Genomic DNA, 26,692 nt, shown 5'->3' with positions numbered 1-26,692 from the left:
ATGTTGTTCAGTTCACTTGTTCTGACAAATACTTGCACCATCTTAGAAATCAAGATACGTAATTTTATAATTACTGGCTATTTGTTCCATTACCTGAAAAACTCTCTTAATAATTCATCATTTACTAGTGATTAAAATGTATATATAATAAATATGCCTTGAAGAATATTAAAAAAAAATCAAAAATAGGAACGTGATTACTCTCCGAAAACGAATTAATTAAAAATTTTCGATCGTCGATCAATGCATGCAGGGTATTAGACGAAAGAAACCGATACTATCGCCGTTACTATTTCTGCCTTCGCCTCACAAACGTTCAGAAACCGAATTGGCAATTTTCTGCACGGTTTCCTCGGGTGCAGAATGGGAAAATTGAGAGTGAGTTTGACGGTAAGATGAGTAGCGGTGGGTGGGAATGAAACGACGGGAATACCACGACTATGAGCGGAAACATTACGAATTAATAAAAACGATATAAAACTGATTTTTAAAGTCGTCACTGACTCGATAAATAATGGTTTGTTATTCTTATAATGAACAACAAAAATAAATATATTATTGGCAATAGAAAAAAAGAGAACTATCAAATTTACGTTTAAATGTTTTATGATGCTTACTGTGAAGAAATCGATTCTATTTCATTCTTAAGATTCTGCTTCATTAGCTGTGACTTTATCAAATTATTAGAATACATCTTTATTTCAAGTAATTTCTCATTAAAGGTACTCGTTAAAGGTACTCAAGTTTAAATAAATTCTTCACTTAATTCCAACAGTCGGATATCTGGTCTATCAGTTATTATATCATCCTCTAAAACTCTAACCGGCATTTGTATATTTAATATTGATATTATAATATTATTGTAAACAGTTTATAAACATCATCGGGCTTAAACTTTCACTTTGTCTTAGTTCTGCTTGAGTTTTGAAGGGCATGATTTTATGTTATTTGTAACAACAGCATTGGTATTTGTCCTGTATATTTATTCAATTATTCTTGCAATACCATTACTTGATCCTCTTTACATGGCGATACCGTGTTCAAAGAACAATGTCGGTTTAGTTAAACAGTGCTGTATCAATCTGAACGAATAGTAATCAGAAGGCACTATATCTGGTTAGTAGGCTTCCTAACTTTTGTAATGTATAGTCGAGCTTTGTCATTGCAGAAAGATTACTTAATGCCTGTTACTCACTATTGCGGGTTAGTGTACATAATACGTCGTTGAACTTGTTCAATAATTCGGTTTTCCACAATCATTCCGGGCAGATTTGTCGGTAATATTCTTCTTCTGTGTCAATGTGGATGACTTTCCTCGGCTAACACATGACTTTTTACATGAAAGAAGATCGTGTTTAAAATTAGGATATTTTTGGAAGCAGTTAGTTTTATTTTTTGGCAAAAAACAAATCAAAATCACCGCCTTTCCCCCGTACGTGTCAACTTTTCAATTCGCTTCCGAGACGCGAGTATCGCCACTCTGCGCTTATCAGAGAGACGTCAGCGTCGACCCCCGTCCATCCTCAGTCGCATCAACCCACTCGCTTCTTCCATCTCTCTCCATTTTCCGACCGTACAGCCAGGAAACGATCCGGAAAATTGTCAATTCGGTTTCCGAACGTCGCAGAAGCAGACGCGGAAATAATAGGGCTGATAAAACCGGAAGTATCGCCGCCTCGCTCCCCGGGTCCTCGGACCGCCGCTCGTCCCCCCGCCTCACCGCGGCCCACCCCTCTCGCTCACACCTTCGCCGACGGACTGGCGGGATTACGGGGCCAATTTTTTCGGGATCTCGCTTTAAATTGAAATCCGGATACGGTGCGTCGGTCCCCGCTGACGACGTCAAGCGTCCCGACTTCGAATTTCGTCTACAGTAAATAGGATTTTTTATTATTTACCTATCAGAATATTTCACACGACTCTGAAACTTTATCCATATATATAACAATTTAGCGAGAGATGGAAAATGGAGTTGTTGCCAAAGCAATAATGTGTGTCTTTTAAGGGTAATACAAGTTAATCGAAATTAGAATGAAATTTAAATTGACTTTTTAAAGTCAAATGATTAAACATAATAAAATATTTTATTACAAACATAATATTTTTCTTTATATAGTTTCTACGTATCTATACGTTTTTATTCGATTTTTCGAAATTTTGTTTTTCTTAAGAGACTTTTATTTGTAAAGGTGTAAAAATACATTTAGTTATTTAAAATATTTGATACCAGAAAAAGAAAATACAATTTGTTTAATACGTCAATGTTCTAATTATACAGCCTAATTCACTTTAAATTTAAATGCAAGTGGCTTAACAGTGGCTTACCAAACGTAGAGTAACGAAGTAGCACCTTACTCTTGAAGAAAATGACCAAAGCTTCTGTCCGTGATCTTATACCGCCCCACCTTTATTTCCCAGTCTGCATTTGCTGATCTATTATTATTTATATTTAAATGGGTCTACTATATGAACTAAAGGCGCAACGAAACAGATGGAGTATGGATTGGAGTGAAGATTTTAACCCGATGGAAGATCTCCGATTGTGACATAAACCATACAAACATCGAGAACTACGTGGATCTTGGAAAGCCTGAGAATGTATATCCCTTGGTATTTAAAAACATACGTTATTTAACAAGACAAAAAATCATGATTGACTCCGTTATAGAAAGGGGTGTGGAGTCATCACGAGAAACTGAGGGTAGAGCATCAGATAAAACACGATGTATTATTTAAATTCGACATTGTCTCGGTTCTAACAGTGAATATACAAGGAAGAATAGTATTAAACGCAGATTATTCATCAAAGTCATTGAAACAAAACAAATTATATATTAGCAACGCGTTAAAAGATTCCTATCGCAGTCTGCCTCACGAAGAAACATGCAACCACTTATAACAAAGCAGAATTTCCGTTAAAATCAATCAAATCGATTCTCGTAGGTTTGGTAAGCTTTATCAAGTTCAGAGTAGCAGATTCTCATCTGAATTCACTATCGTAAGTTGGTCCTAAACACAAATCTAATATTTTCCGTCTTTTTTATCATTTTATAACATTCATAACTATGTTTACCTTATCAATCTTATATTAAATCTTATTTTGTATCTGTAACTTATATATTTTCATTCTATATTCTCCATTTATGTTAAGTTTTTAATTGCAATTTAAGTTATTCATAATTTACCGTTTTAAAATAAAAACTCTCTTACACTTCGACAAGTTCCAGACAAGTTCGACAGATCAAAATGCATTAAAACACTTAATATATTGTTTAAGCGATGGTGTCTTCTCTTTGTGCACAAAATATTATACATGTTATACAGTATATAATTTGCGTGTTGTATATATCATTAAAACAAAAAATTCGTATATTACGTATTCGTGCAAAGTTTTGCAACACGAAATCAACAAATGCGAACGAAACGATAACGACCGATTCGCAGATACGGTGAACGCGGCGATACCGAGCCCTCCGTTCAATTTTAAACTATCCAATTTTTCATTTTGGATTTAATAACGTTAGCGCGGCGTCTCGGTCGTCCTTCAGGCCGACCGTTCGCCTTCGCCGCCGGTCACGAGCTCAATATCAACGAAATTGATTCCACCCCGGCCCCGTGCGCCCGTCGAAGATGTTAGATAAAACTTTATGATTGCTACGTTCCCGGAGGCGAGGCGGGGGCGTCCCGGAATAATGGATATTATTCCATTTTGTAAATTAAATCGAACGACGCTTTACTACTCCGGGGAGTCGATGGCGGCGGCGGTCAGTCCGGTATATTATTTTCGATTTTGCTTAGATACTTTTGGAGCGGTGATGATGTATTTGTTGAACATACAACTATAATATTTAAATAATTGCAGGGATTCAGGGACTGTATGTGTCAATTCGTACTAATAGTGGATTGTAAAATATTCTGATGATACATTGTTAATACCTTAAATGTTAATACAAAATACATTTTATTTAAACATTAAAAATATATTTAAAAATACAAGGTTTAAATATGTCGAACTTAATTTCACATTTCAATTTTAATTTCTAAACGTTCTTTTCGTACTTATATATTTCTTGAAATCCTACTGATTTTTTTCCTCCACCAAAATAAGCCATACCTAATTATTACTTTTCTTATTGTACACAACTAATCAATTAATCATATTAAAATTTTCAGTTTTCAAACCTGTCAATTTACTTTCTTCACATCCTGGAAAACAACATTTTATCCTGTTTCCGTATTTAAACAAATCATTTTTACCTCAAATACTATAAAAATGAGGTCGAAGCGATAAATTTCCTTAAAACTATATTCAGAAATAGTAAACAAACAAAAATAATCTAAGATGTTCCACAAAATTTCAAATCAAAGGAAAATAAATCTACAATTTGTTGGCCTGGTAGATCAAAATGCTAAATGTAAGTATAAATAACACTTATATTCCGTTGTTTTGACTTTTCTTCACATAAAATAATGTTTTACAAAAAGCAGCAAATAAATGTATGCACAAATTGAATTTTTAGACTAACAAAAACTAACAAAACTAACCATAATAGTTCGTCTTTTTTGTTCGATAACATAATTATATATGTTGACTTATACTGAACGAGATATATGAAGAGATATTCAATGAATGTTTTATTTAACAAATAAATGCAACCAAAAAACACGAACAAACATGAATAAAATAATTACGTACATATTTAAATCGATGTTAACGCTTATTATATTAGTTTGATCTTTATAATGTTAAAACTTAAACTCGGTACTGCGTTATACAAAATGGGATATTATCCATTATTTGCGATCCCCCATAATGCCCCTGGCAACGAAGCAATCATAAAGTTTTATCTAACATATCCGATGGAAGCGGGGCGGAATCAATTTCGCTGATATTGAGCTCGTGACCGACGAACGGTCGGCCTGAAGGACGGGCAAGACGCGGCGTTAACATTATTAAAACGGTAATGAAAAATTGGATGGATTCAATTTGAATGGCTTCGCTTTGCGGCAAAATGGGCGTACAAGAACTGTCTTGCTTACAAAATCGGCAGCGGCACTTTTTTATATTTCGCTATATACAAATATATATCGTAATCCATCATTTTCGGAAACTTTCTACTTCTTTCTAATATTGAGAAAATTATTCAACATTTGGAAAATGCGTACCAACAAAGCAATACTTCATCAAAGTGGCAATTCAACTACGTCTTACGAGGACGCTGGGTCTGTCAAAACTTTTTATCTGAACTGCGATAGCTTATCCTTCACAATTCATTTCGTCATGGGATTGATACGCCACTGGTTAATTCACCTATAAGAGGATAGTTCAAAAGAGAAATAAAGAGTAATAAAGAGGATCTTTCAAATAACGTTGACAAGTTATATTATTAAAAGCTTTCGTGTGGATTAGAATACAAGAAAACTAAAATATTTTATATTTTACGTTTTCAAGATCATAACTCATATACTTTACTACCACTACTACCACAAAAATATAGATTTTTAATTTTTAATTTTTTAATCTCCATCATCGTTACACTTGCTTGCTAATAAAAATATGACTGTCATCTTTAAAATAAAATCGATCTTTTTCATAATTTATAGTAACATGATTCGCACTTCTTAAGTAACATTTTTATATTTGAGCTTTCACTAATTTTATCAATATTATCTCAAACTTAAATAATATTGTGACCAAATTATCATTAGCGCCTCTTACTAGAATGAGTTGATTTTTTATGCTGCAATTAATTAAAAATTATTTTAAGTGCGACATCACATGATGGAAAAATTTCTCAAAACTTGAAGATCCGGTAGCTTAATTAATATACAGCGTATAGAGATGATCGCACTACAGACTATTGTTGGATAATTAATTCTCTATTTCACTATATTTGAAGGACTGTATTATACGGATCGCATAATAAAATTGGCAACGTGAGGGACCCTTATTTTCATCATCTAGCTGGTATGAATGGTATCTTAATGAAATGGAATGAAATGAAATGTTGAATAATATGATTTATAATTGCTCGTTCACAAGTGTTCAAGTGTTTCTTCGTTACATCATGTCATCAATCAACATTTTCATGATGCCTTTGCATATACATCTAGTAAGCAGAATAAAATTAGCAAGTAATTAGGTCATATCTTAGAGCTGTAACATTAGTAATCCTCTTTTTTTATTAATCTAGAACATTAACAATCTGCCCGTGGGCAATAAGTACGTATTGTTATATGATTTATGCAGTTATATAATATAACCATCCTGACATGTAGAAGATCACTAAGTGATCTACTGTACAACTTCTAGAAAAATATCTAAATTTTATTCTAGATACTATTCTAACTTATTTTAAAGTATATCCCAACTTGTTCTAAAAACCATTCTAGCTTATTCTAGAGATTATTAAATCTCACTCTATGTATATATTAATCAGTTCGTATGGTAGTTTGCGTTTGAGCCTACGCACTTCACTGTCATCGCACACATTTAACTCTTTGGCGAGTGCATTGGGATGCACTAATAGTCTTTTAGAGCATTTCACGCTAATACTTCGAATCACACTTGTTATGGGTTCTTAGGGGATATCGCGCTTAATCAGTTTGTTGGGCACGTAATATGGGGCATCGACGATGACTCGCAACACTTTATTCTGGAACCTCTGGAGGATATCTATGTTAGATTTTCTAATAGTACTCCACAGTTCTATACCATAGGTCCAAATGGGCCTATGTAGTAAATGGGCCTATGTAGTAGAGTAAAACCTTGCTATCTAATGATAATGTAGATTTACGACAGTACATTTGGTTTAGTTTAACCGCAAGTTGTTTGCGTTTTGTCACTATATGTTTTTTCCATGTCAAACGTCGATCGAAATACATTTCCAGATATTTAACGTTGTCTGTTGCGTTAAGTTCATGATTATACAATTTTACTGAGGGACATGTTCTTTTACAAAGGATGAATCTCACATGGGTGGATTTTGTTTCATTTGCTTTGATATGTTACGTTTTCAAGCACAGTTCGACTTTGTTAAGATGAAGTTGGAGGTGTCTTGTGGCTGATATTGGATCCTCGTGTATTAGTAATCTTAGTAATGCAAATTATGAAGATGGTTTTCAATTTAATTTTTGAGTTTGAAAATCCGCAGTGTTGTAGTCACCATATAATAGAAAATTACGATAAAACAGTTAGATTAATGCAAATACTAATATAAAATATATATATTTTTATGTTTGAAGTTCAATTTCCATCTCGAATCGGTAAAACCCATCTGGCAAGCTGATCTTTAATTTAATTCTTGGAATTGGAACCATCTTTTATTCAGGGCGCCATTACATCATCAGCGTCGAAACTCAATCATAAAGTTTTATCGGCGATCTCGTAGAATGCCCCATAACTGGTCGGTTTGCAAACGGTACGTACGGGAGAAGCGCTGCCTCGGTGTTATTAAATTCGCAATGAAAAATCGCGTAATTCTCAATTGAACGGATATTAGCGGCGTGGTGACGATTCATCGTGTAGCTTGGTGAACCCACCTCGTCCTCGACAAATGCGTGTTATAAGTGTTTTACTAAACAAAGTTTCTGATAAGTTATAGACATGGTATCCTAGAACCTAATTAAACAAGACCTATCTTTCCGTTCATCCAACCAAGTGATATTGAAAGGTAAATAAGTAAGATCTGTATATAGGGTACACAAATTAGATTTGGTTTACTGTGTGACTATGTTCAACAATGTAATTTATTCAAACTATTGTACACTGTTAATTACAACTTATTAATTACATTAAAAATTCTTCTTTCAGAATGGAGATTAATTTGAAGCGCCAATAGCGTAACACAATTTATGAGTTCTATATTCATTTTATTTTTCCTTCTTTTGAAATTGAGTTTTTATTTATTTATTTATTTTTAAATTTATATTTAGCTTCTGAACATCTAGGCAATAAATATATAAACAATAAAATATATCCTAAGATATACTTAAATTGATATTCTTGTATTGGCGAAGTCTTAATATCAACAACTAAATTTGAAATTTCACTGAGGTAACCAGCCTTTAAACATTATCAATTATCTCTGCACAAAACATATATCGATTGTTTATTCGAATCTACATTTTCGCATAATAATATGAAGCTGACTACAGATTGCTCAGAACTTCATAAATAGTCCTTGAAATGAATTTGAATCATATCCCTCAAAAACGACAATTCATTTATCAGCATTAATATATAGTTTAAAGTAATTGATTTCTTATATTCCTGAACTGTTAGTTTTTATAAATTAAAATATGAAACCCCACATTCCGAACCCCTACGTTAAGAAGCTCCGCTTCAATACCCATTAAAATTCGAGACTTTCAAGTTCCGCAGTCGTCGGAAACGTTAAGTTTATAAATGGAAATCTGGAAATTGTAAGAAGACGCAACTGCGAGAGGCGTTGGTTCGTCCACGAGAGTCCGCGATTAAATATTCCAATTAAGGCAAAAATCGAGGGCCGCGAACAAAGGAAACTAATCTCCACATCTGCAATTACCACTACACCCGCGCCATTTCAATTACAACTTCGGATTACTTTCCGGGTTCTTTAATAGGGGCGGGCGCGACCTGCCGTCTGCCTTCCCACCCCTCTCGGCGGCCTGACCGTCGGCTCGGCGATTCGAAAATAACCATTTTAAACTCGGATTCGGAGTTGTTGGTAATTGCGCGCTTTAAAAATGAACGAATCGATCGGAATTTATAATAAAACCAAACATCTAACAACACAACAACATGATGGAGTGGACTATCTGATATTTTAAAATGCTAAAGGAAACCACCATTTATTATTAAATAATATTAGATGCAATACTAAATTGCTAAAAATATTAAAATTCTATCAAATTGTTAACACCAGCATTAATGTTTAGCATTGTGCTCTGCTTTTGCACTACACCAGCTGAAAAGGTTTAGTCTTCTTGGGTCCTCTTGATCGATCTGCGCCGTTCAAAGGCCCAAACTTAAGTTGGTGAATAAGTCTTTGTTCACGAATCTAGATAAGTTTTTCAGTGACCTGTTTAATGATATCCATTCCCAAATGTCTATGGAAATCACTAATATAAAACTGCTCAATATCTTGTACTGAAAGCATTGAATTAAATCCAGATTACTCGTCTTAACAAATCCTAGATCCAGCTGTCGTATGTCCTTATGGACTTGTTTATACAGCAGCACTTTATTCTATGTTAACAGTGTAGAATTTTCTACAAATAGCTAATAAATTTTTCTAAATTTAATGTTAAGAAAGAAAACAAAGGGAGATTTTGTAGATCGTTTTTTTGTTTAACTTATAACTAAATATAATTAATTCGTGTAACAAGTTGACGAAAATGATGACAAAAATTCAATTTCATTCATGAGAAAATAAAACAATGAAATACTAGATATGAAGTTAACACTAGAAAGCCTAGATTTAAGGATACAAGAACCAGAGTTATAAGAACTAAGAAATAAAAATTAAATAGGACTGATCCAGCCCAGTGTATTAACCTTTCATGAGGTGTTAAATCATTTTGTCTAGGCATCTTGTTAAGTAGTATAAGCAGTAATATTTGGCCTATAGTTTGGTTTCCGTAAGTTGTATTCACAATGATGGAAAAAGTTTACTGTTATGATTCTGAATCAAAATAAGAAACGGATTAAATTAAAAGTAATATCAGCAAAAAAGTTGACAAGATGGAATAATCATCTGCGAAGAAGTATAATCATAAGTGTAATCTGTGATATAAATTGATAATAATGTGCTGGTAAACAACCCATTATTTAGTGTATTCTAAAAATTTCGCTATGTCAAGTGTATTTAAGTGTAGTTGCTTAACCTATAACTAAATATATTTAATTCGTTTAAAAAGTCGAGGAAAGTAATGGTCAAAGTAAATTATTTGATCTGATTTGATTACATTTTATAGATCTGACCACTCATTCTAAAGCAAATATGAACTTTATTTTAAGATTACTCTTGAAGAAGTATTTCGTTATAAGTAACTTTAAGCAATTCTTCAAAAACATATATCAAGGAGAAAAAATTATAAATATTCGTTTAAGTTAATCGATAACAACACTAAAATGTTTTTCCCTTGTTCAATTGGCGGATCATTCGGTGATGAGAAATATCCTTTCCGCGATTACCTATTAAAGAATACGGAAAGTAATCCGAAGTTGTAATTGAAATGGCGCGGGTGTAGCTGGTAATTACAGATGTGGAGATTAGTTTCCTTTGTTCCGGGGGGTCTCGATTTCTGTTTTAATTAGAAAATTCAATTGCGTTATCGTGGCCGGGCGTTCCTGCCCCCATTGCCGTCGGTCTACTTTTAAAAGCTAGAATTTAATGGATTAGGCAGCAATTTTCCCGAAATGTTATTAGCAGGTTTCTGTTCGTAGCGGCGTAGCGAGATCTTACTTCAGTCATGTTTTATTTCGTGAATGTGAGTGGTGATAAATTATGCTACATTTTGTCAAAGACACTAGTGAAGTCCAAAAAAATTAATTTCTTATGAACTTTACTTTGGCTAACTAACTAACATCTAAGTTAACTAACATCGCAGCTTGATGTATCGACGTGATGCATGATCTTGAATGAAGTTTTATTTATTCACACCATCAAAAAGAGCATATAGAATAATTCTCTCAATGATTTTTGATAATCTATGACAACCTCTTTTGATAAGGTCAGAAGATTGGTTGGACGGCAGTTGGAGGGATTTTCAAGATATATAGAAGTTCTTGCAGGACAAATATGAAATTTTGTGATATTTACTTTTATACACCTAATATTTCTACTTACTAATGTATTATGATGTAGTTTTTTGTTGTTTAGAAAATATATAGTAAGTTAGTCATTAATTTGGGAGTGTTAAAAACATTATCGCGAAATTACAGTAAAGTAAAAACGCGGTCAGATTGAGTTGTATTAACGATTTATTTAGAAGTTTATTTTTAAATATAATTTATTTACAATTCAGTTATTATTCTGTATTATCACACTGCCTCCAGATGGCAATACTAATGAACCGGTAACGTCCCTGAAATAATTGAAAAATATTATACTCTAATTATAACATGACCTTTTACTGCTGCAATTACCCTTTACTGTAGCCCAGATTGACGCTCGGTATTACAACAGTGTAATTGCCCTGCAAATCTACGGTCGCTTCGCTATCACCGGTATTAAACAGTAATTTATATTCACTTCTGCCATCACTAAGTACCCTCACAACCTCCAACACGGCACCATCGTTCAAACTGTTGAACTGATAGACAGAGCTGTATTGACTTAATACCGATTTCAGTTGAACTGCCGCCAGGTAAACGTAATAATGGCTCCAGTCTGCACTTTTCTCCAGCTCTAAATTGAGTTCCTCGTATTTCGGGCTGACGGGCAACCAGGTTTCGGCACCTTCATTGAAGCCCGCATTGACACTGCTATCCCACTGGAATGGTGTCCGTTCAAAATCTCTGGTGGTCTCGTTGTAGGTGGTACAATTGCCGATGGCGCTCGGGTCTTGTCCCTGGGCGCAAGTTACTTCTCCATTTTCCTGTCCGATTTCCTCGGCCATGTAACTGATACTGACACCATCCAAAAATAATATCAGCAGGTTATAGGCGTCAACTCGTTTCGCGCCAACTTTGGAAGCTACACGATGATTATCGTGATTTCCGGTCTAAAATAATAATAATAATTCCGAATATTTTATAATAACTTTTAATAACTATTTCGCTTATTAAAGTTCTCAAACTTTGAAATGGTTTGTGAATAGGCACATTATAATAGTATAATGAATTCTTCTGAAGCCAACTTTATACCAGTAATACATGTATAATGAATCAATATTACCAGAGATATGCGGGTCTAAAGCCATCTCTTATGTAAATCATATATCATATAGAATCCAATTTTGAATACTAATAATTATCTGGTGGGAATACGTGGTGTAGCCAAATATGATAAATTTAGGAAAATAATGAATAAGTAAAGAAAAAGAAAGTAGACAAGCAAGAGGAGAAAATAGGACATTCGTGGAGAAAGAAGCTTAAAAATAACAAATGAAAATCTTAACCCATTCAGCTAAGGTAAGCTAAAATTGCATTTTCAGCTATTCATTTTACATGGTGTTATTTATTCCCCTGGTATATATTATTATAGTAGAAGTAGAAGTCAGGATTTGATATCAATCATAAAAAAAGGAAAATGCTAAAACAATGAATTTAATATTTATTCTTTGGAAACTTACAAACTTCCTGAAAGCGTAGCAACTAATTAGTTTGCTTCCAAACGTTTAGATATAGATGATAGAAGAGATCCGGAAGAAAGCGCTATATTCAAGAGAAGGCGCCAGATCATATGGCTCTCTCGATACAATATGACCATATTACCAGAAAGACAGGAAAAAGCTGTAGAAGTGATGAAAATTAAATATTTTTATATATAATTTTCAGATACCCACAGTCAGTCAAGAAATCAGTAGAATTGCAAGGGAGCATGAGGAAAGGCTCCATTCTCATGAGAATATTGAAGTATTGCAACATCTGGATACTACCAGAGCGGGAGACAGACTCAAAAGAATCAAACCATCTGATATTGTGTAGTGTTGTGTAGTGAAATGCATGTAACAAAACATACAGTAGTGACATGTATAAACATTATTTCACCATAGACTGAGATAGGGCCGATGGGTCCTCCTAGTTATATACCTAGATTTAAGTTATCATAAATACAAATTGTAGATTAGTCGGAAACGACTGGTAACAATGTAATAATTAAATAATAATAAAGTATATATATATATATATATATATATATATATATATATATATATATATATATATATATATATATATATATATATATATATATATATATATATATATATATATAACCTACAATTTGTCTTTATGACAACTTAAATCTAGGTATACAACATCACCAATTATTTCCCAAATCTAATATATATTCTAATAATACTTACCAACCAATTAAAGGTATATATGGAGTTAAGATTATCATACCAAGCAACAATGTCTGCTATCAAATCAGCAGCGGTTGTTGATTCAGAAATATCGAGGAAATAAAAGTTAAAGGTGAAATGAGCCCCTAAGACTGTACCGTATTCATTGCCGTAATAGCGCACCAGTTTATCCATATCACTGGAACATTCGGTCATAAACATCCTAAAATAAAATCTTTAAATATTTTCCTATAAAAAAATTTAAAACTATAACAATTACCTTGTATCTCCACCAACAGTATTAGTGTAGTTGTCCAAGTGAGCTCTCCAGCTGTAAACCAGTTCAAAGGTCTCCGGTTGGTCTTTGGTATAAATATGCTCCAGGTAATTCCAGTTGGTTGAATCCACACCGGAATCTGGATTAATTGGTTCGTCCCTTAGTTGTTCGTCCTCATAAATATGTGGTACGGCATCCACTCTGAATCCGTCAATGCCTATGTCTAACCAGTAAGTCATGACATCCTAAAAACTAGATGTTTAGATGATATTGTCATATAATACTAAAAAAATGATAAACTCGCCTTCATTTCTTGTCTAACGCTCTCACTACGATAGTTCAGATCAGGTTGTTGAATAGAAAACTGATGAAAGTAATACTGTTGTCGTTCTTCGTTCCATTCCCATCCGGAAAATGACCATAAACTAAGCTAATACAAAAAAATTATTTTAAACATTAGAATTCATTAAACGTTAAAAAATACAGCATCAACACGACGAGCAGTATAATATTAAAATTGTAAGGTTAAAAGTTTTTAAAAAACATTTTATCCACAGATTTCTTCATAAAATTGAAGATTTTATTTAACATTCATACAAAGAACCGATTTAGATCAAATTTAGTACTGTTGTTCGATAACTTATTAGCATTTTGAAGGTAATTTCATTGTAACCCTATCATAGAAGTCATTGACAAATTATCTTCACAAGCCTCTCTTGAGGCAATTTTTTTAGCAGCAAAATAATTCACCACCGACAGGAAGAGATGGTAATCTCACTCCGTGACTTGGTCCAAGAATAATGACAAATACAAACCATTTGGAGGGATAAATATAATTGTGTGATAATAATATTTTGTTTTAAAACTTACCCAGTTATTTGGTGGTTGCCTATTTCCATCATCGTCAAGGATTCCGTCGCTCCATAAGTAATAATCTTCGTAGCCAGGTACTCTAGCTGCAGACTTGTTGAACCACTCGTGCAAATTACTGGTGTGATTAGGAACGAAGTCCAGAATGACCTTGATACCTCTGTTATGAGCCTCGTCCAGTAACTGCTTGAAATCATCTAAGGTTCCGTACTCGGTAGCTATGGTCCGATAGTCGCTGATGTCGTATCCGGCATCGACCATGGGCGACTGATAAATCGGGGACAACCAGATGGCGTCGACGCCCAGATCGACGAAATAGTCCATCTTCGATATGATGCCCTGCAAATCACCGATTCCATCATTGTCGCTGTCCTTGAACGAGCGGGGGTAGATCTGGTAAATGACGGAGGATTTCCACCAGTCCGGACCAGTTTTGGTGGCCCTGTTGGAGACCGCCAGAAGCGCAACCGCGATAACTGCTAGCGCGACCACATTCATCGTTTTCCGCTGTGAACTGACTAATAGCCGAATAGTCACGCTCACGTTTATATAACAGCGATTATATCACGCCACCTTCTGAAATATTGTACTGACAAGAACGAAATTTCGATTTTGTATAGACTGTCCGTACCCGTGTAATTTTTCCGATTTAATTTCTGAAATAGTTCGGAAAAAAATACAAGTGTATAACAGTAGAGAATCTAAATTAAGAATCATAACTTTTATATTTTTATGATTTTGTATTAGCTATAGAAATGAACCTATTTCGTTCAACAAAAAAAACAAGTCACTTAAGTATTATAAAATTGTCTGTTAAAAGTGTTAAGGGAGATTTTAATTTACAGTTAATTTGAAAACAACTGCAGATGAGGCACATCGATTGTTTTTAGAAACACATGGTAAAATTGGCTTAAGTGACAGTGTAGTGAAGAATTGTTTTAAAAACTATAATATTATTGTAATTTTGGCATTAACTATTTGTATTAAAAGGACAAAACTGTTGAAATATAAGTCAGATATTGTTCTGCAGCTCTTTTTCAACTAACTAAAAGCCGCACTATAAGATGGACAATACTTTGTATAAAATACTTTTAACCAATGTAAAATATCTTGGTGATATAATTTAAACGTGACTTATGACGAATTTATTCATATACATTTCGATCATTAATCAATGAGTTTTTCCACTTTTCTGGTATAACCATATTTTCGTTACTGTAGAACACATGACATATATGTCTTTAATGATTCAGCAAAAGCTGAGAAAGATTCTAGGAGAATTTTCACCTCTGAAAACTCTTGCATGGTAGCGCAGTAGTCAAGCCTACAGAACTTATAACAACTCAGAAAGAAAGGTCTTCGAATACTGCTGAAAATTTACATTTACCATTAATATTCGATAAAACCGTGCGACTAAAGACATCCAAGGCTTAGTAGGTACATTTTGTTTCAGCTAAACGCATATCAAAACAATCACAACCACAATGGTATGTCTTGTTTGTATTACTACGAAACGTATTTGTATTCATAACCCCTAAATTATTTTACAATAATATGACTTTTGACTAGATTTTCTATTCGACATACGCTTATTTACTAATACCGCATAGTGATAAAGTCATGTTTATTGATCCATTTATTGCAGCTCTAATTGGACAAAATAAAAACATCAATGCTATATCGTCCACTTCGGATTCGGCGAGTCGAGTAGTTCGCATTTTTTTCACAATTGCCATTTGACTATATTTAGATATATTTTATACGGAAAATGAGCATGAGTAAACATTGTGACGGAAATAAACATAATGGATGATTGTACAATAATTCGTAATTATTTATACCTAAACAGGGGTTATGTTAAAAGTTGCACTCCTGTAACTAATATATGTTATTAGTTATGAAACGTGCAGGTTTAAATAGCGAAACTGTAACAGGTATTATCCAAAATTCCATGATATAGCATGTATGTAGCTTTGGTGGTCGTATACTATGAACTAAAAGCTTCTGCCCAAACTACACTAGGCTAGGGTAGTTTGCAGCAACTTCAGTCCATCCCAAACTCTGATAGTTGTGCCGGGAATTCATAAACTAGAGGTATTTTTCAGAGCATGACTATTTCCCAATTCCAATAGTTCACAGTTAGAAGATTTTGAACAACATCAGTCCTTCTTTCTTTTTGCCAGAACTCCATTAAACAAAAATATGTCTAATAGTGCTTCTAGGAAGCGCGAAAGGATTGCCAATCCAAAGTCTATTTATCTTATTTTCTTGCTAAGTAAGTTGATTCTTAGTTAAAATATAATATTACAGCTTTATGATCTTCCTAGACATCTACGGATTGCGCCGATTATGAAACGTGTAGTCTTTAAAACAAAAGATAAGACTCTTATGTCTTAGCAGATCACATGTCACATCATTGCACTAGACATTACACCGATATCTTGGAACATCCACTGCCGTATTAGTTGCGTTATATAATATATTTAGAATACAGTATTGCTGTATTATGGGTAATAACTTTGGAAAGGAAAAAAGCTGTTTAAATATAAAAAAGAATTTCTATGAAAATATTTTTAATAGATATTAATAACGATTCGATAACGAAGTTCTAAAATAAATAATACAACAGATCAATTAAGAGAACTGCTTTTACATCCCAACCAAATTGAAATACAGTTTTTTATTTTTTCTGAAAATAATGGTGGTGGACCCAAATCCTATCCATAGCAATATAACGAGTCATAAATTTCTCTTATATTTTTAATAGTAGACCAAGACACATCCGGTACTTATTTCTACGGTTTTAACCGTTTAATTTTGATGTTTATTCAAAATGACTAAAAAACAAAACAAGAAGTTACTTTCTGTACAATTAAATCAAGATATAACTTGACCAATTAACCCAAAATTTCCAAAAACACTCACACATATCATAAATTACCTGTCTTACGGACGAAAACCTGATAAACCATATCAATTCTAATTAAATAACTAACTTATCTGTTTACCCCCGTTTTCAGAAATATTACCATACATAATCAATAATATTTGCAATTCATTCGTGATGTTTACGCTTGTCAACCAATCAGACATAAGGATGCTCTTTAACGTGATGAGGCCTATTGAAAAGGATCCACTACAATCACTAAAAATATTGGACGGTAGGTTTGCATTCGCAACCTACAGTACATTGACGTTTCTATCGATAAGGCGGTTTTTAAGTATTTTTCACTTTGGTATTTATTTATAATTAATTACCGAATAACCGGCACTCGAATGTGTCAAAATATGTTTTCTTGAGTGCGTACTTTATAATAATAAAGATATCCGTGAAGGTCATTGATGTTTATCATTGAGTATTTATGGATTTAAAATTTCTTACCCAAATAAAGGAGAAATTAATTTTTGTCAATGTTATAATCGATATATAAATAACCGATATATAAATAATAATAACTATGCGTCGATATTTCAAATTATTTAAATGTTATGAACTTTATTAAAAGGCACATCACATAATACATTTATAATTTGACGCATAGATGGTATCACAGTTGAGAATTTCATGTGATTCAAAACTTTAAAGGATATGCATCAACATTTCTCTACCATCAGTTTCAACAATCAGTTCATAGGATACAGTGGTTTTAATGAAAAATATGGAGACTTTCTACCTGGGAATCAATAAACAAAAAACGGTAAGCTGAATTTAAATGCAAACCTATAAAAACCAATAATGCTAAATGCTCCAAAAGTAAATATTCATGAAGTAGTTCTAAAAACCATAAATTTAACACAGAAGAAGTTACCGAGTTTGCTTAAAAAACAGAGTCTTACCTCAATATGTACACTACCACAACGCTGACTCAAAAAGGTCTCTAGTTTAGATGATGATTAGAGATGATGCATATGGAAGAAAGGAAATATTACAGTCATGATTAAGATGATTATTTAAACAGTCCTTCATCATGGCTCCGATATTGTTAGTGTTTGATAAGCTTGAAGAGTGCAAATGTACATGTTTGCACAATTAAGGGACACATCTGGAGGCACATATTCTAATGCTTTTGACAGGACAGGAATTTCAGCGTAGAGAGTAGAAGACACAGCGAGCAGCATCAAAATAGACATATATATATATATATATATATATATATATAGGACCATGATTAGGCATACATAATATTCAGTGTTTCTGCTGTCAGAAGTGTCTACGATGTATTTGTTATAACAATTCATTTGATATTTTGGATAGTATACTTTATAGATAAGATGATATTTGGATGTATTTTTGTATAGATACTCATTAATTCTTATTCGATTCATTCTTCAGGTACAAGAAAACTTTTTCTCTTTTTCTAGCTGTTATAATGTCTAACTGCTGATGTATTAAGCGAATTACGTGCTCATAAATGATTTCTAATAGATAACGTTAACAATTCTTTTAAAAAATTGGTAAATACAATCGAAATTACGTTAAAGTGTGCTATAAGTCGTTAAATTATGACTAGTCACTTAGAATAAAAGTAAAATCAAACAAATGTTTTAATTGGTATATTAAAATTGGTTAAATAAGTTATTGGTTACATTCTAATAAATCAATAATTACAGATAATATTTGAGTTTTTTAAACACTGAGAACATAATAAAAACATTTTAGCTGAGAATCATGCAAGTAATTCAGAAAAATTCAGCATCGTTTAGCCTTGTCTTCAGCCTGAATAGAAGCAATCCAATCATCAATAAATTTTTACAGTTTTTCGGCATTTAGAAATCGTAGTGTGCCAGTCAATAGATGCTAGATCGATCTGAACAATCAATAATCAAAAAGCCGGGTTTGGTTTGGTCATTCAATAAGGCTAGTAATTCCTTGTCAAAGAACCTTTTTAATCCCCCAGGCAAAATATATAACTATTGATAGTTCGTATTTTCAACAATAGATATCACTGATCAAAATAGCAAACCTAATACATGAGAAGTTTTTAGCAAACTAGGCCATGAACTGTCAACAGCAATACTCGATGACGAAATTCGATGGGAATTAACAAAATGCAGAGAAAATATATAACAATACAAATTTTTATATGTTTTGTAATCTTTGGCGAAAATTTTGAATCTTGATTGAAAATAAAGCGCCATGTCCACGCAAGACTATGAATTTCTAATATTGTAATATTCTAATTTATTTTCATGACCCAAAACTCTTATCAGTCAGTTTTTTACTAATAAGTAACTTACATTGTAACTAATATCGGTATAAAGATACAAAAGACAATCAGACAAATATGGAATCGTATCTAAAATATCAATATAGTTCAAGCATTCCTCATACGACACAACCGAATTTAATTACTTTCCAACCGATCATTCATCGAGAGAAAAATGGTTGTTAAGCAATCGACTCGACGCCAACTTCCCGATAAAAACATCTTGACATATCGAACGGGAAATAAGTCGAACGGATTCCTTTATCTTCTCCTTTTAATCCATCTACTGTCCACTCATGACGCGAGCGCGTTTCATTCAATTCCAGAAACTCTCCGCAACCCCGGCGCGTTAATCGAAAAGCAGCGGCCGATGGATGAGAGGGGGGAGGAACCGGGCGCAAAATCAGAAAACACACTTTTCGGGTCAGAATCCCTAGCAACCCCATTGGACTTGCCACTTCGGCTAATCTCGGCTGATATTTAGACTCGGGTCTTCGATAAAAAGCTTTTCACCACTCGATTTGATTAAAAGTAAAAGCGAAATGATTCATCAGTAACGAGCGATGGTGAGGCCCTTCGTCGGTCTGATGCGAAGCCCGATAGACCGCTTCTCGAGTGAGCTAAGTGCGGAATCGTGTCTGTACGTCAGACGGTGAAAAGTTTCGTTTGAAAGTTCGACGATTCATCATCAGGAAGACGTCGAAGAATGTTGGTGAAAATTTGGTGCTGAATATGGGCGGATATTCTCATGTCCAAAAAGCTAAAATTATATACCCAAGCAACGAACTTCTATATTATTGGAGAGATCCTATATTTATTATATATTATTGGAAGTACAAATAATTTTTTACCAACAATTGGTTTTAAAATGCTGAAGAAGTTCCCAAATGGATATATGTAAAGATCGCTGCTAAACCAACATGGTTCTTTTGACAGAGTATCGCTATGTTACCAGAAAGATGAAACGTAGTTCTAGAAAATTACGACAAATATTTATCTTGTACCAATTTTTCTCAATAATTATAAGTGATTTAAAGTGATCATGATAAAGCGATTAACTTCGGTTTGTGTGGATATATCACTTGATATGATTTGCTAAGGATCGAAGAAGAAAGGATTGGAATAGTATTGACCCTCTAGATGCAAATATATCATTGCTTATTCTATGTACATTTAGAACAAATACGAAGATCGGGTTCTTAGCGGTGATTGAGGATCTATCTGGTTAATTCCCCACGACCTCTTGGATATGATAAAGAATGCAAAATTAAATATCAAATTCATTTATGATACAAGCAGTAGTTTGCCGAGATATCTCTTCGGCATCCTATCGGATAATAATAGCATCTATTTATAACTGACATAATACATAATACGAACTTCTTAACTTATACAACACTTCACAATATAACCAACAATTCCTAGCTGTAAAGCCAGCAATTATAACGGAAGCAGATACAACAAGTACAAGTTTCGAAATGTTTAATATCATCAATTAGGAAAAAAATATAACGTTGATGGGTTAATAAGCTGACTACTTCAGGAGTATTTGTTCCTTTAACACAACTCATTTTGAGAAATGGAACTATTACCATCAAAACGGGGACCAGGGTCTTAGTATCTGTATAAGATAATATTAAAAACAATTCGATTGAAAGGTAATAAACAATCTACAATGGAAGAACACAATTTTTTTTGGTTACTCTCTGCATTTTTTCGAATATTTTTATAACACAATGATTCTCTTGTGTTATGGCGTTGAATTACTGTCGGCTTTATTAAAATATCTTAAGCGTTTTTAATTGCCGTGTGCTTCATTTAATTTCTACGTAACACCTAAAACATCTTCAATTCAATTTATTTGTGTTAACAATTATCCAATGTTATAAAAGGTGTCCCAAAATTTACGCATTTTTTTTTAATTTGCCGGCTTTTACCCTTAGATATTGACAATATATGAAAAAATACGGAAATACAGTTCTACAGTTGACAGTTTTGGTGTTAGTTTAGTTGAAAGTTTGGCATCCACAGTACATATGGTTATGGTATTAATTTAACTTAGTTAACGGTGAAAAAAGTAAATGAACAAAATTACAAAACTAATTCCGTTGGGGATGCTATAGCCACTGCCGGTGTATTTACAAACCGTTCGAATGCTAACAATGAGATAATACGTAAAAATATTGATGAAAATATTAATTCGTCGTCGTGAGCAAAATTTAAAAATTACTACAGATTCTTAGTACAGCATATACTCGCTAAATATATAGGTATCCAATTTATTATATATTTATTAATCCTTAAAGACTCCAATTGATATCTTAAGCCTGGTTGTGACAATGAAAAACGTTGAATACAACATTAAATATAAACAAAAGGATTATGATGTTACTCATTTTCTAACTAAACCTTGGTAATTTCGCTAATCGTTAAAATTGCCGCATTCATTTTCTATTGTCATCCTGTATTTATTGTCGAAAAAGCAGTATAGCTTTTTCAATTTATTTGGAAATTCCAACAAGATTTCCTGTAGTAAATTATATAAAAGTTGAAATGATTATCTAAAATCACCATCCTGAATAATTTAACAATAATCATTCAGACAAATTTGCAGGCGCATTTTCAAAGAAATTATTCAATATTTATATATATATATATATATATATATATATATATATATATATATGGATCCACCCTATATTATAAGAATCCACAAAAAAGGTGTAAAGAACGCATGAACTAATAGTGTGATCCAGATGTGACTATAATTAATTAAAACATACCGGTAGACGTTTTTTTCAATAACAAGACACTCGAGATTTTGAATCAAAACACTTCTTAACGCCAAGTTTTTATCAACGATATTTATTTATGCAATTCGTCATACGATTACGTGTACTTTCAAAAAATATTTATCATGGCCCACTTGACACAAGATATTTCTGATAAGTCCCATTATCAAAAATGTATATATAAGTGACACTTATATATCCTTAACTAAATGAAGAATCTATCGCTTTTGCAACACTCTCAACAGAAAAATGATATCCTTCACCATTTCTTCATAATCGCCAACATTATCATTTTCAATCACACTGTAGATTACAGAGCAATGAGAACTGTATGAAATAATTAAGATAATATCAGTATCTTAAGATCGAAACCATGTCACTGGTGGATATTTCTAAATTTTGCAGCAGGGCTTTTAAGAAACTTTCGTCAAGACGAATTCGTACCAAATGAGTGTTTCATGTCCCTCGCCGCCCGCTTAGGTCAAGATGTCGCAGGAGCTCCGAAACGCACTTAGTGCCTAATGGACTCGACGAATATCCGTCGAAGAGAATTCCATTTGCCGCCGCGTTCTCGTCCCGGTCTCCCCGGAGATGAAAGGAAACGGTTCTTTTTTGCTTCGTGTGTTTTTTTTTGAAGCAGTTGTTTGCTTTATTCTTCCTTGACCTCTCGCAATATATAATTTAACACCTTTTAATTATTAGTCAGATCCCGCACCATTTCAACATAATTGTCGTACCTCGCGAAAAAATAATTAAGTTGGTTGGGGTTTAGAAATAATTTTGAATGAAACCAGAAAATATCGTAAAAATAATAATTTTACCATGTATGTAATACAAAAGAAAAAGAAATTCCGCGCCTTCGCCATTTTACCATAATCGGTATATTTATTTGGAAAAATCCTCCTAGGAGTATATGGAAGCGGCACCATCGAAAGATCGAAATCGTGTAGCTAGTCAAAGCTTTTAAATATTGCAGGACGGGCCGTCACTTAAAAAGTTCGGCGACAAGGACGAGCGGCAAGACATCGCGTGAAAGCCGTTTCGTGTCTCTTAGCATCCGCTCAGGTCAAGATGTCGCAGGAGCTTTTAAAATACACTTACCGTCTAATGGACTCAACGAGTATCCGTCGAAGAGAATTTCGTTGACCGACTAGGACCGGACTGTCCGCACTAGCAAAAGAATAAACTGCTAATTTTTTCTCACTTAATGAAACAAAGAAAATAAATATATATAATCGACCACTACATCTGTAATATACTAGATGGGACGTGATTTTAATGATAAACCAAAATAGCTATCAGCTTTAATTTTTTTTTAATTTAATTTAACTTCATTGAATAAGTATTGATAATATTTAAAACCTTCTATTAGGAAGAATTTAATCATAGTCTAAGAAATAATCATTTAGCCTAATTTAATTATGATACCTATACACCATTTGCATAGCTTCTTTCGGAAGGGGATTAATTTCTAAAATTTAAGAAAAAAATATTTGATATTTGTATATATGAATAAACTTACCCCAACTTATGACAACAAAACATGCTGTAATGTAACGATCATAAATTTCATTCATACTTAATCTAATCGATCTGGGATTTTTAACATTATCAACCATTTCTTAATGACAGCCAAATACTTCTTCGAGTGAAAACGATTCTGCATTTCTTTGCTATCTGTGCATTCGGGTACACAACACTTCCTAGATCACTTTACTTTTTGTAATACCGACTTATATGTACTAATGAATTGATAATTTAATCTCTAAATGCACTATTCGTTATATCAGCTATATTAAAAATGGTGCTAAAAAATAAATAAACAACAAACGTACCATAGAAACGAAGTGAGCAATCAGACTCCGTCGTGTAGCGATTAAAACAAGTAATAAGTTAAAAGTAGCGACCTCTGGTTGGACGTCGCGAAACATTTCTCCAAAATTTCCTATAAAGTTAAATCTCAATTTCTCTATGCTATACACTATACTAAGTCTAAATAAATATCAAACATTGGTAGTAGATACATTTTGCAAGGACACTAGCGTTCTATTAATCAGCGATGCTAATTAGAATAATAAGTAGGATTTATGCACATTTCGTGTCACCCTGTTTACCGCTCCGCTAACGAAGATTTACCTTCTGATGGCAAACAATGTTTATTTCTACTCAACGAAGGTCTTCGTCCCTTCATCATCATCGCCATTATTTACACCTGGGGATAGGCAAATTTTCGATATTCGCTGCCTAAATACCACGTAAATAAATAAAAATATATATAAATACTGACACAAAACAGATAACTATTTGAAAATATAATTTTACTGTATTTAACTAAATATAAATTAATATTGTTAAATTACTATTAATAACAATTATGAACAATGTTAAAATTACCTTGACTACACTTCGTGAAGATTTCATGGTGACATGTTTCCCATCCCATCCCAGCCAATTGAGTCATATGTTTAATAGTAACTTGATAGAATCACAATGAAAATATCTGTATAGATATATTTTACTAAAAAGTTGATATAATTAATGGTTTTTCTTTTTTATTATTAATAACTAGCTAATCCGACCTACGTTCTATTGTAAAAAAATATTGCAATGTGACAGTCCGGAAAGCGTTAGCTTATAAAGTGTGAATGTCATGATGGCGTCTTTAGTTTTCAATAATGATCGTAAAAGCAAAGCAGGCATTGTAATTAAATGAAGTGTTCAAGTCACAGACACAGTAAACTACACGAAAGTATTTTTTTGCTTGTTTGACAATATTCTTGCCATTCTTAAAAACTGCCTTAGTTTAATTTGGCCCTCTTATAGATATTTTTGAAGACATATAGATTATGACATGTAAGAAAATAAATGGCAAATTACCACAGTCGATAACAATTCCAAAACACCCTATTAGCGAGCGCGTTTTAATGAGAGCTCGTTAGGAGGCGCCACGTAACCATCCATTAGAACAAATTGACACCTGGTGTCGTGGGAGACTTCTGCCGGCGCGATAGCCCTTGTTCGTTATTGTAACGAATATATCCTGATTCCGCCTTTAGGGATCCTTTTTGCATCCAGACCTGTGTCCAATTAGGCTCGCCTTTGAGGCCGAGGGGCTGTGAAAGAAGTAGCCAACATATAGGATATCTCTGGACTCACGATGGACACCATTTTTTTTAATAAATAATTAATCGTCTCTTTTTTGTTCCAGAAAATGTGACGGGTCCAGACTGGTCATTTGATTTCGCGCCTTAGCGACTACTATGCACAGTACAGACAATGGATCAGGTGAGTGTATAGTGCTTATATATTTAATGCTGCGTACAGGCCGAGCCAACGAAGGCTAAGGAATGAGATTCGGCGTTAGATACCGAACATTCGTTGGCCTTCCATGAAACATACAAATAGCATTTGTTGTTGGGGCGTGAATTCATGTTTTTCAATAACGACGGCGATTATAGTGTATACACCGTCCAAACCGTCCAACCAGAACTAGAAATATCCGAACGAACCCATTCGTTGGCTTTCGTTGGTCCGGTCTGTACGCAGCATTAGAAACAACAAAGAATTTCTTAAAACAAATATCTGACTATTTAACATCAAATTGTGATACTAGAATGGGTATATTAGAAGCCTTTATTAATAAATCTTGCTACATATTGTAGTATTATTGTATATTAACCAAAATATCATCAAATTTCAATTTTTCCATTTCTCTGGCGATATGGCGATACTGTGTTGAAAGAACAATGTTGGTTTGGCAGCGATTCAATCATCGATCAATTTTCGCAAGTTTTCAGTATTTCGAAACTGTATGCCAGCCAAACCATATACATCGTTCTGTTGTGGCCGTGGAAAGTAAATTGAATGCCGTAAAGCCGCCCATTTGGTCTGCAATAATGTGTCCTTGAGATCTGTTGCCACGTGTAACCGAACGTTCATATGTGAGGATGACACTGTGTCTTTTGTTAGCTGTTGCCAGGCTTTTTTTAGATAAATATGTCACTCAGTTTGTTTAACTGACATCGGCAGTAACAGCTTCATTCGGATAAAATAGCTCTTAATACACTACCCCTTATGAATCCCATATATGCACAAGACTATATAAACTTTTGCACTTAATATTATTGAAGCACATTCAAATTTCATCGTCCGCCACAATACGCCACTAAAAACTTTTCTTTTTCGCCCGGCAAGCAATGGAATCTCAATGTTGAAATGATTCGAAAGGGTTCAAAATGGCATTTTCAGTCAATTTATGTCAATATATCAATCTTCCCACTTTCTTGTTAAACTATGGAAACGGTTTATTTATCAACTGCTAGACTGCAAGCTGCTTTTTTGAGAATTTCAGCTGGATGTCGTTCTATTTTCATTGGAACAAAAACTAGTCGATATGACGATACAGTATCACCATAAGTTTGTAAATGCATTTGATGGGCTTCGATGGGATTGATATATCGCATTTGCACCAATCGCAATAAAGATATCGCTGAATAAAATACATGCAAGCACCTAATAATTATAACATATACTTTTCAATAATGCTGCAAGAA

At 33.5% G+C, this 26,692-nt stretch overlaps 2 protein-coding genes across 4 annotated transcripts in view; one reads left to right on the top strand and one right to left on the bottom strand.

The window, feature by feature from the left end:
* Positions 1–26,692, top strand: part of LOC143204640 (LIM domain only protein 3) — a 63,872-nt gene that overhangs the window by 16,760 nt on the left and 20,420 nt on the right. For all 3 annotated transcript variants that reach the window (XM_076417332.1, XM_076417331.1, XM_076417333.1), the window contains one exon: positions 25,348–25,424. In XM_076417332.1, the coding sequence (XP_076273447.1) occupies positions 25,400–25,424 (25 nt within the window). In that variant the 5' untranslated portion in view covers positions 25,348–25,399. The remainder of the gene's footprint in view (positions 1–25,347; positions 25,425–26,692) is intronic.
* Positions 10,949–14,677, bottom strand: LOC143204639 (maltase 1). Its single transcript, XM_076417329.1, has 6 exons — positions 14,141–14,677; positions 13,575–13,700; positions 13,274–13,515; positions 13,015–13,216; positions 11,132–11,709; positions 10,949–11,070 (listed from the first exon to the last, which is right to left on the bottom strand). Exons 1-6 carry the CDS (start codon positions 14,636–14,638, stop codon positions 11,007–11,009), a joined length of 1,710 nt encoding a protein of 569 aa, XP_076273444.1. The 5' UTR covers positions 14,639–14,677; the 3' UTR covers positions 10,949–11,006.

Source organism: Rhynchophorus ferrugineus, unplaced genomic scaffold (genome assembly GCF_030347505.1).
Source record: "Rhynchophorus ferrugineus isolate W39M unplaced genomic scaffold, kcgeb_rfMv2 rfM11, whole genome shotgun sequence".
In the NCBI taxonomy this organism is placed as follows: domain Eukaryota; kingdom Metazoa; phylum Arthropoda; class Insecta; order Coleoptera; family Curculionidae; genus Rhynchophorus; species Rhynchophorus ferrugineus.
Note: the sequence above shows the minus strand (reverse complement) of the source record. Positions and strands in the feature narration are given on the sequence as shown.